The 11706-nt window shown below is 41.7% G+C and overlaps 1 protein-coding gene across 1 annotated transcript in view; it reads left to right on the forward strand.

Annotated features, from left to right (window-relative positions):
• Positions 1-3763: 3763 nt before the first annotated feature.
• LOC309397265 (C-signal-like) overlaps positions 3764-11706 on the forward strand; it is a gene marked incomplete at its 5' end in the record, with an annotated part of 9051 nt that continues 1108 nt past the window's right edge. The window contains 6 exon segments of the mRNA XM_081963125.1: positions 3764-3776; positions 3779-3999; positions 6648-6699; positions 8353-8540; positions 10032-10190; positions 10490-10597. Coding sequence (XP_081819251.1) covers positions 3764-3776; positions 3779-3999; positions 6648-6699; positions 8353-8540; positions 10032-10190; positions 10490-10597 — 741 coding nt within the window.

Below are 11706 nucleotides of genomic sequence, written 5' to 3' on the forward strand. Positions count from 1 at the left end.
GGGCCTTTTCTGCCCTTTTTTAGCCCTTTTTTCAGCCTTTTTTTGGCCCATTTTTCGAGGCTTTTTTTGGCCCATTTTTAGGCTTTTTTTGGCTTTTTTTAAAAAAGGGCAAAAAAAAGGCCTCAAAAACAGGCTGAAAAAAGCTTCAAAAACGGGCTGAAAAAAGCCTCAAAAATGAGCCAAAAAGCCCCCCAAATGTGCCAAAAAACCTCAAAAAAGGGCCAAAAAAAGTCTCGAAAATGGGTAGAAAAAAGGCTGGAAAAGGGCCAGAAAAAGGTCCCCCAAAAGCGCTGAAAATGCGGTGCATGGAGGCCAAATCCCCCTTCCTTTTTTGTTTTCCTCTTCTAAATTTAGGTGTGTCTTATAGTCAGGTGCGTTTTATAATCCAAAAAACAACGGTACGTAGGACCAATGACACCTGTTTTGGGTTGGGAGGTTGGGAAGCCTGACTCTACAAGTGTTAACAAAATAGATATTTAGGGTCACAGAGACAGTGCCAATGTGTGAAAGAAAGATAACCCCATATCTCAAGCCAGAAGCGCGGTCTGTCCTTTTCAACTGTTTTTCAGAATGTATTTTTTCAACATGCACACGTACACAAATAACTCCTTGTACATCCATAGAATATCTTACCCAAAAAGAAGAGAGAGAGAGACGGGGAGAGAAAGGGGGAGATTGTGTTGCCATATTCCTCAAAAAACTCTTTGTGGACAAACTTTCTCTTTCTGATCTCCCCCGCTCAATCGGGAAACCCTATAATTTCAAACAAATGGCTGTCCAGGTTTGTCTTAAAAACCTTAGTGATGGAGCAACCAAACTTCTGAAGGCGAGCTGTTCTCCTGGTTAATTGTTATCACCGTCAGGAAATTTCTCCTTATTTCTACGGTGTGTCCTATAAAGTATATCTCAGCTGTGGATGCAAGTAAATCATACACATATTCTGTAGGTCAATAGCTTGTCTTCCTTCTGCTTTCAAAAGCAACTAAATTAGTTGTGGCGGGCCAGCCCGAATCGCTGACAGTTGGCAGCAAACAAATTCAATAAGAAATACAGTTTCTCAGGAAGTCAAAGGATGGGTGTTGTCCGTTCATTATAATATTATCTCCTGCAGTGAAAAGAGGCGTTCTTTTTGACATGGGAAACCAAGAAAGGCGAATGTCTTACATCCGTAAGAAAACAACCAAGCTAAGAGAGCACCAGAAAGAACTCTCTAAGCAGTTTGAAGAACGAGTTGTTGGAAGAAATCTCATTTTGTTTTCTTCCACTTTACAGGGCTAATCCTGTAAGGAAGGCAGGAAGGAAACATTCTGGTGTTGTTTCTAGCCTAATCTTTATTGCCCTGCTTACATAAACTGCCTCTCCCGTTAACCCTTATTACATTGTAACAGCTAAGGCAAAGCGCCCATCGACCTGAGTAGCATTGAATTGGCCATTTGTTTCAAGTACCTTTTCAGAATATATTCTTCAAACACACGGCTATAAAAACACACACACACACAAACACACACACACAAACACACATAGACGCACACACATTCGTGAAAAATAAACAAGCAGCTTCCATCCGTCCTTTTCAATAGTTATCAAACTAACTCAGGGCCCCTCTCAGTGCTCTCCAATATTAGAAAAAAACCCTTCAGCCTCTTATTTAATCCTTTTTCAGATGAAATTCCAGAAATCTAGTCTTTAATAAAAAGTATTTAGTCTTTCATCCCTCTCCAAATAGATCAGTGGTGCCAATTCTTCCAGTTCTGGCATTTTCCCAATCCATTCTCCCATGGCGGGTGATTCAGTATTTCTCCATCCTTGTGCATCTCAATTAGGCAAATCTACCTATATACTTGTACCTGAAGTGGTAAAGGCCACGTAAGCAATGAGCTGCCTAGGGAAAGATCAGGTCAGGGAGGACGTAGCAGATGGCTTTTTTCTTCTTCTTCTCTGGTCCACCTTGAAGGGCTGACAGGTTCTAAGGTGATCCAGTTCCTTGGTGGCACTTCCCAGTGGAAGTGGTTAAGGCTATGAAAAGAGTAGATGTGCCAGAACTCCTAGGTTCAGGCAGGCTCTAGCCTCTTATTTAATCCTTTTTCAGTTGGAATTCCAGAAATCCAGAACTCATCATTTCACATTTTTTTTCATTTCCAGAAAAAAAGGGTCTATAAAGTTTCCAGACTTTTATAAGAATACCGTATTTTTCGGAGTATAAGGCGCTCCGAAGTATAAGACGCACCTAGTTTTTGGAGAGGAAAACAAGAAGAAGAAATCTGCCTCTGCCTCCCAGCTATTCGCCTCCTTGCAGCAAACAGCAAACGGCCTGTTTCAGTTTCAGCACAGCCTGATTAGCACAAGCAGCTGGAAGCCACAACTTCCAGGTTCAGGCAGACTGCAAACATAGAGAATGAACTGTAAGACGAGGCATGCTTATCCACCCTGATGGATTCAGGAACACGACGGTCCTATAAATGATATTACAGCTGGGGATGCCAATAAATCATCAGCAAATTTTCTAGAACAGTAACAACTTCTTCAAAGTACTTATTGCTTTGTCTCTGTCCAAGTAGGTCAGCGATGCCCATTCTGCAGGAGTGGGGTCCAGCAGGCACTACGTCTGGTTCGCTTGTGCGCAGGCCGCATGCATCCTTGTTGCACATTGCATGCGTATACGCAGTGCAATTAAAATGGTTCTGTGCATGCACAGAACTAAAAAACAAGATGAGGGCGCCTACAGCGCTGCCTGGAGAACCAAATTGGAGGCATGGCAGGTTCCAGTGACTCTGGCCGCCAAACCACTACCGAACCAGTAGGAACCCACCACTGCCATTCTGCCATGTTCACAATCCATTCCTCCATTATGGACTATTTCAGAATTTCTCCATCATTGGGCATATTATTATCTTAGTGACTCCACATCTTTACCTGTGCTTGAAGTGGTGGGGGCCAGGTAAGCAATGATCTGCCACACTTTCAGATAGCAACTGTGAGGGACAAAGAACATTTTTTTCAAAATTTGAACTGCTGATGCAGGGCTTTGTTTTAAAGGGCCCTGCCGCCACCACCATCTCCGCCAATCCATCGAGCCAGAAAGATCAGTGGAGACCACTGATTTAAAGCTAGGCTGCTCACCCATCCTTTTTCCAGGGATTAATTCAATGAGAAAGGAGTGTCTATAAAGTATTGTACAGTAGGGCAAAGGTAAAGGTTCCCCTTGTAAGTATGTGCTAGTCGTTCCAGACTCTAGGGGGCAGTGCTCATTTCCGGTTCAAAGCAAAAGAGCCAGCGCTGTCCGAAGACATCTCCGTGGTCATGTGGCCGGCATGACTAAACACCAAAGCACACAGACACTGTTACCAAGGTGGTTCCTATTTTCCTACTTGCATTTTTATGTGCTTTTGAACTGCTAGGTTGGCAGAAACTGGGAGAAGTAACGGGAACTCACTCCGTTACCTGGTGCTAGGGATTCGAACCTCTGAACTGCTGACCTTTCTGATCGACAAGCTCAGCGTCTTAGCCACTGAGCCACCGAACCGTACTGAGCCATGGTAGAGGATACTATTAAATTATGCACAAATTTTGCAGGGCAGTAGCTTATCTTCCTGAATGTTCCTTCAGTTATTGTAAGCAGTGCTGTTTTCTGTAATAAGTAGGTAAGATTGTAGTGATCCAGCCAGAGTCCCTTGGAGTTGTTAGCAAATAATTTTTTATTTATAATAATAAATAAATAAGTGATTTTTTTTTCTCAGACGATGGGTGTTGCCTGTTCCTTATAATGTTACCGCCCACAGTGAAAAGAGGCATTTGAAACAAACATTTGAGCAAGTTGGAAGCAGCTGCTGCAGTCCTGAAGAGATGGCACAGCCTGTTGGTTTCTGTGTTTTCAGCGTTCTGGTGACAGGATCTGATCGGGGGATCGGCCTGGGTCTAGTGAAGAGGTTTCTGGAGCTGCCTTCTCCACCCAAATGGGTCTTTGCTACAACCCTGGACCTTGAGGGAGAAAAAACCAAGGTAAGAGTGAGTTAGCACAGGATGGCTCAGGAATAGTAAGTTGGGATTTGAACTGAGGCTGAAGTTGAATTAAGGCTGAATGTCAAGCTTGCATTCTGAGCCCTCCAGGAATATTGCAACCCACGTACAATGCCACACCAATTATATTCTTCTTTTTTTGCTGCAAGGAATGCTAAGCAAAGTACACTTTGAGTTCATTCTATTTATAGAAGCAGTATATAGAATAACAGAGTTGGAAGGGACGTTGGAGGTTTTCTAATCTAACCCGCTGCTCAGGCAGGAAATCCTACACCACTTCAGACAAATGGTTATCCAACATCTTTTTAAAAACGCCTAGTGTTGGAGCATTCACAGCTTCTGCAGGCAAGTTGTTCCACTGATTAATTGTTCTAACTGCCAGGAAATTTCTCCTTAGTTCTTGGTTGCGTCTCTCCTATTTGAACCATATCTTCAAATAAAATTAGAAAGCATTCCTTTGTCTTAAATATTATTCACTTTTCCTTTTATGTATTAACTCTTTTTATGATGGTATAATCAGCATTGCTTTCCCTGCCCCACCCCTTCTGGATAGAAATATTTTCTTTTTTCTTTTTTCAACCAAAAGTATTTTTAAAAAGCAACGCCACTCCAAGCAGAGGAATAGAATAAGCAGGGGAAGCAAAATAAATTACTATAAGGCATAATGCAAGAGATAAGTGAGATAGTGAAAAGACTATATAGTGAAATTCTGAGTGTTACCTTGTCAAAACTTGCTAATATTTATCTGGCCAATTAGGACCAAAAACAGCCCATTAATGGAAAGCCAGGTCATCTGCTCACATTTTTGTTGGGGCCTGTTGGCTGCCAGACCCTCCAGCAGCCATTGTGGGAGTCAGGGTCAGCATCAAGGCAACCTGAGAGCTCCGAGGGGGAAGAGGAAATGGAGCTGGCAGAGAGATAGACAGCGGCGGGGCCTGGGCCATCCGTCAGCTCTCAGATGGAGAGTCGACAGCCCCCAGGTCTGGAGGTGGCTGATGAAGAAGAGAAAGAACAGCTAGGTTCAATGCCTGATGCATGACTGCGCAGAAGGCAGAGGAGAGGAGAGCAGTGGAAATCCATGGGCTGGTCCTTGGGACAGAAAAGCCACTGCTGCTAGCAAAACCCCACCGTAGCTCTGGGGATAAAAGGCAGGGGACAGAGATAAATAGATGTCACAGATGTCTCGCCTAGACTACTGTAACGCTCTCTACATGGGGCTTCCCTTGGGACGCGCCCGGAGACTGCAGCTAGTCCAGAACGCGGCCGCGCGGGTTGTCATGGGGAGTTCCAGATACTCCCACGTAACACCACTCCTGCGTGAGCTGCACTGGCTACCTGTGGTTTTTCGGGTGCGTTTCAAGGTTTTGATCACCATCTTTAAAGCGCTCCATGGCATAGGACCTAGTTACTTGTGGGATCGCATCCTCCCACATACATCCCTGCGGCCAATCCGCTCTCACAGGGAGGGGCTTCTCCAGGTGCCGTCCACTAGGCAATGCCAGCGGGCGGCGCCAAGGAATAGGGCCTTCTCTGTGATGGGCCCAACCCTCTGGAATGACCTCACCCCGATATTAGAACCACCACAGACTTCCGCTCCTTCCGACAAAAATTGAAGACTCACCTGTTTCGATTAGCTGGCCTGGCATAATTATAACTGTTACAACTGTTACCTCCTGGAAATACATTCTCAACTGGTATTTTAAGGGTATTGTTTTAAATCTAATTGATTTTAGGGCTTCTAGAGCCATACTCATATTCTTCTGTACAGTTTTTTAAATTTTTCAACCTCCTCCATATGTATATTTATATCTATATTTGTATTTATTATCTGTTATTTGTTGTGTGGACTGTACACCGCCCCGAGTCCTTTTTGGGAGAGGGGGCGGTCTAGAAGTGCGAAGAATAAATAAATAAATAAATAAAACAGACAACTATTCATCTTCCAGACAGATGGACTTGTTAGCTTGCAAGAGAAACTTTTTGCTGGGACTGCTGACATTCCTAATAAAAGAATCTTTATTCACTTCAGCGGGTTTGTCGTGCTTGGGGAGCTGGGTCAGAACAATTTTGTTTTTTAAGAATACAATGCATAAGAGCAGGGTATTTAGGTGGTGCGGGCAAGGAGGATTTACAAGGATACAAAAAATCAAGTATAGGTGTCCTGAATTTTGTGGACGTTATATTCCAAATCTTCCCATTGTCTCAAAAGAGGCGGGGACTATAATGATGAGCTATTCACCAAGATTTACACCTATATTGAAACCAAAATGTTAAAAAAATGGCTTCCTATGTTAATTGGCTTTGTTTATCTGCAGCAATGGTGTGGCTGGACGGACTTGAATCTTACAGTGAGAGGCTCCACTTAAAAAGCTTTCAATCTGCAAAAGAGTGTAGAGGGTTTTGTGGGGAGCAATACATGGTTGAGTAAAGTTGAATGGACTAAGATACTAAGCTGCATTAAGCCTTGATTTAGTTTCCTTTGTTTTGTTCAGTCAGAGATGTTGCACATCTAATGACAGAGAAATCGCACACCATTCCTGCTTTTGAGATTGTCTTCTCGGGCATCCAGCTCATATCATTATCTGTGAATGTTAACTCGCAGAAAAATCTAAGATCTCCTTTTTCTCCAGGAGCTGAGGGCATTGGCTTGCAAACATCCGAATCTGGTGGTGTTACAATTAGGTAAGTTTCAAGGGCCATGTGAAAACGAAGCAAATTTGGTACTACGGGAATGTCCAGAGCTACTATTTCAAAGTTATTCTCGGAATTAAAACCAAAGATGTAACATCATTGGTTGTGTTCCTGTAAGTCCACTTCCCACAGAGAGAAGAATTTATAATAGCTTACATGCCTCTGCACGTAAGAACAACTTTTCACAGAGAATGTTTTGAATAAATATGTATCGTGATATGTATTTGTGGCCCCAGAGTGTGCTGCAACATTGGTGTTGAAAGACATCACACCTATAGATATGGTCAAATGATTAGCCAATAAATTTAATTGTTGTTGGTTGTGGTTAGGTTTGAGATGGAGTAGAGTGTTGTGTAACTCTCAGTTAAAAAGAGATAAACTGATCCTACTTCCAAGAGGTGGGCAGTCAGTTAAAGCTCCTCCATTTATGGGCATCTGACATAAGGTAACATCTACATATCTCTGCTTTGAGAAGGGAAGGAGATTATACATAGCAGTGTTTGTCAAAATTAGCAGCTTTAAGATATAGAATAGAATACAATTCTTTATTGGCCAAGTGTTATTGGACACACAAGGAACTTGTCTGTGGTGCAAATGGTCTCAGTGTACCTAAAGCAAAATAAAATAGAATACATTCATCAAGAATCATTAGTGATAGTCATAGGTTACTAATAAGCAATCAAATCATACTAGGAAACAAATAAAACCACATAAATTGTAAAGATACAAGCAACATGGTTATAGTCATAAGTGGGAAGAGATAGGCACTAGGAAAGAAGAGAAAAATAATTAGTAATACTGTCTTAGTAGGTAATATGACACTGTTGTGGGAATTAGTTGTTTAGCAGTGGGAACTTCAACTCCCAGCACTGAACTCCAAACTGTCCCAACAGTCAGTAAACTGATGGAAACTCTTTTCAGCCCTGGTGAGGTGCCCCTGATTATGTATCAGGCAAACTTTATATTAGTTCAAAGAGCTCAGGAAGATATCATGTTTATCTTTGTATTTTGATTACTGATTCAATTTCTACAGCTGCCTGTCTCAATGCAATTGACTCAGTTATTGGTCTGGGTTTGAGTGTCGTAGAAACAGCTGTGAGTTTATACAATAGATTTTGATTATACAGCCATGACTTGGGTATAATGTGTAAAGATTGTCGGTCAAGCGCCAAGGAAGTCAGGCCGTTCAAATGGATATAGAGATTTATTGCAAACTTAAGCTCTATATAAGAACCTGAACTATTAACAGCCCAGACAAATTGGCTATAGATAAGAGCCACAAAAATTAAAAGTGGGCTGGACTTAGATCTCTTGTGGGCTTGAAGGAATTCATGTCTGATGATGAGTTTGATCTCCTCCTTGGGTTCAGCCTGGTCATCTCCTACACCGTCTGAGTTGAACTGACTTTAGTCCTAAAGTCAACTTGTGTGATCATAAAAGTTCTTGCTTTTATGCTCTGCCTTCCTAGATACCTGCTGATACTCTCCATGTCCTCAATCCCTGGGGATGAAGCTGTCAGACTGGTATTCCATAAGACGGTTAGTTGCACAAAGAGACACAAAGACCTGTGGTTTCAGTTAACTCTTCCCTTGCAATTCTGAAACTCCGTGTTGCTGGGGTTGAAATAAAATTGCTTTTCTTTAGATGTTACTAATCTTGAAAGCATCCAAGCGGCTCAGAAAGAAGTGGAACAGTATACTGGAGAAAGTGGGCTGACCATCCTATTCAACAATGCTGGTATTTGGGTCTTCAACAATCTGCAAACAGAAAATGTGAAGGATATGATAGGAGTTTATTCTGTCAATACCATTGGCCCACTGCTGATGAGTCAGGTTCGTTTATTTATTTATTTATATTTATTTATTTGGTTTGTCATACATGTACAAGATAATAAGTATAAGTATAAACATGGGCATGAACAATGGAAATGAGTACAAATAAATGGGGACAGTAGAACAGGGACAGTAGGCACACTGGTGCGCTTATACACACACCCTTACAGACCTCTTAGGAATGGGGTGAGTAGACTGTTTGAGGTTGATGCTGGGGGGTTTGAGGATGTAACAATGGAATCAGGAAGAGCATTCCAGGCATTGACCACTCTGTTGCTGAAGTCGTATTTTCTGCAATCGAGTTTGGAGCGGTTTACTTTGTCCATGTATTATTGAGCTTGAAGCTGAAGTAGTCGTTGACAGGTAGAACATTGTGGCAGACAATTTTGTGTACTAAGCTTAGGTCAGACTGTAGGCAGCGTAGTTCCATGTTGTCCAAGCCTAATATTTTGAGCTTGGTAGCATAAGGGATTCTATTGTGAGCAGAGGAGTGGAGTACTCTTCTTGTGAAGTACCTCTGGACTCATTCAATTGCATTAATGTCCAATATACAGTGTAGATTCCAGGGAGATGAGCTGTATTCGAGAATTGGTCTGGCAAAGGATTTCTATGTCCTATTTTGCAGTACAATGTTACCTGAGAAGAAACTTCACAAAATTAGGTGAACAACTCTTAATGCCTTTTTGGCAATGCTGTTACAGTGAGCTCTGGGGCTTAGATCATTTGAGATGGGTACTCCTAGGTCCTTGACAGAGTGAAGGTCATCTACGAGGTTGCATCCACCCTGTTTGTATTTGGTGTTCTGATTTATGAACAAAATATATTTCAACACAAGGAAGATTGATTGATTTAAAGAAAAATGATGGAGCTGTTGAATTCAGTATAACTGGGGAGCAGGATAATACTGAAATGACCAAGAAAAAGAAGTAGAAATCATATATTGATTTGAGTTGATGCATGAGGGGTAAGCTGCTCCCTTTTAGGGATTGTTGGGACATAGTAGCTTTTCTGAGTATTCTCAAGTCAGGGTACCTGTCAAACCTGATGGGAGGAGGATGGTGAATTCCTAAGTGGGGCTGAGGGGAGGCTATGGAATTCATGACAGCCTTCTGTTGCTGGCGAGACATTATCCACCAAAGGTCAAGTTATAAAGAATGTTTGACCAGCGCAGACAGTTTTTCCCAAAACAACAGAACTTAACTCAATGGATTGAACTATGGAATGTGGGTGGCCCAGAGAGGGAAAGGTGTTTTTTTTTAACCTATATGAGTTTTTGCGGGAAAATCCCAGAACTGACTTTGCTTCTCCTGTGCCAAATGGCTCTTTCCATAAAGCTACACTCTTGGTCATCCTAAAGAGCCAGGAGTTTCTTTTGTTGAATGTGCCCAATGGGACAGTTGATCTTAAGTCTATGAAGGTCCCCCTGGAGAAGGAGACAGAAGACCTTTCCCTGTCATTGCGGCTCATTTTCTCTTTTCGTCTCTCAACAAGGCATTCCTGCCCCTGCTGAAGAAGGCAGCCCGGAGAAGCCCATTTCAAGGGCTGAGCACCAGCAAGGCGGCCATTATTAACATGTCCAGCAGTGCAAGCTCAATTGAACGTATGACTTATTGGGACCAATATCCATTAGCTGGATACCGCTGCTCTAAGGTACTCAGTTTTCATGTGGACCTGCCTGCAGATAGTGGGACCTCCCTTTCCATGCCTGAGTGTATCTGTCCATGCTTGTGTGCTTATCTAACCAATTGCTGAGATGCATCACTCTTCGGCAACTGTGTGGTGTCCCAGTTCCAGATCAGCAACGTTTTAGTCTCCAGTCCCCTAATAATCTTTGTTGCTCTTCTCTGCACTCTTTCTAGAGTCTCAACATCTTTTTTATGTTCTTTCTTTTTTTCCCCCCTTCAATGCATTTTCCCCCTTATAGTTCTCTTTTTTAAAAACCCATTCAGGCTGCTCTGAACATGCTGACCAAGTGCCAGTCTCTTGAATATTCAGCCGATGGGATTATGAGTGTCGCCATCCATCCTGGCTCAGTTGCAACTTATCACAAAACAAGTGTAAGTGTCGGATGTGGGGAAAGATATAAAGTATGCTTATATATTCAGACATCTATCAATCCGCATAGATAGACACTTTCAAAAACATAGGAATTACTGAAAGTTTTAGAGTTTTTTGATTATTTGGCTTGTTAGTGCTCGTTTATGCTGGTGTAAAAATAGATATGTCAAATATTTCTGTTGAATTAGGCATAAAGACGAGGAATGAGAGTTTTAACAGAATAAACGGAACAATGTTGCCTCCCTTAAAGTTAAAATCCATTTCCTCTTAAAAGGAAATCTGCTAAATCTCAGCCTCCCCTCTTTGAATTTCTTCCACCTTGAGCTACTGGTGATTTTCTCTATGTACAGAGCAGGAAATGGGGTGCTTATATATGAAATGACAACGACTCAGTCCATCTCATATGTCAGATTCAGTGCAGGATTAACCCATTTATTTTGAAAATCATAACGGGAAGATTCACATATTAAAGCAAACAATAAGAGTTCTTCTTTACAAGTATTAGAAGTAATTTTGAAATAGAATAGAATAGAATAAGGATAGAATAAGGATAATGTAGGGTAACGTAGAGTAGAGTAGAATAGAATAGAATAAGGGTAGGGTAGGGTAGAGTAGAGTAGGGTGGGGCAGGGTAGAATGGAATAGAATGGAATAGAATGGAATAGAATGGAATAGAATGGAATAGAATGGAATAGAATGGAATAGAATGGAATAGAATGGAATAGAATGGAATAGAATGGAATAGAATGGAATAGAATGGAATAGAATAGAATAAGGGTAGGGTAGAGTAGAGTAGAGTAGAATAGAATAGAATAGAATAGAATAGAATAGTTGGAAGGGACCTTGGAAGTCTTCAAGTAAAACCCCCTGCTTAGCCAGGAAACCCTACACCACTTCAGACAAATGGATATCTAACATCTTCTTAAAAGCTTCCAGTGTTGGAGCATTCACAACTTCTGGAGGCAAGTTGTTCCACTGATTAATTGTTCTCACTGTCAGGAAATCTCTCCTTAGTTCTAAGTGATATACTTGCAAGGATGCCCATCTGTGGTTAACTGAATTTAACTAACCCAAATTTAGGGGTTTTTATGATGCTTTGTGTCATCAC

Source organism: Natrix helvetica (assembly GCF_964273705.1).
Source record: "Natrix helvetica genome assembly, chromosome: 10".
In the NCBI taxonomy this organism is placed as follows: Eukaryota; Metazoa; Chordata; class Lepidosauria; order Squamata; family Natricidae; genus Natrix; species Natrix helvetica.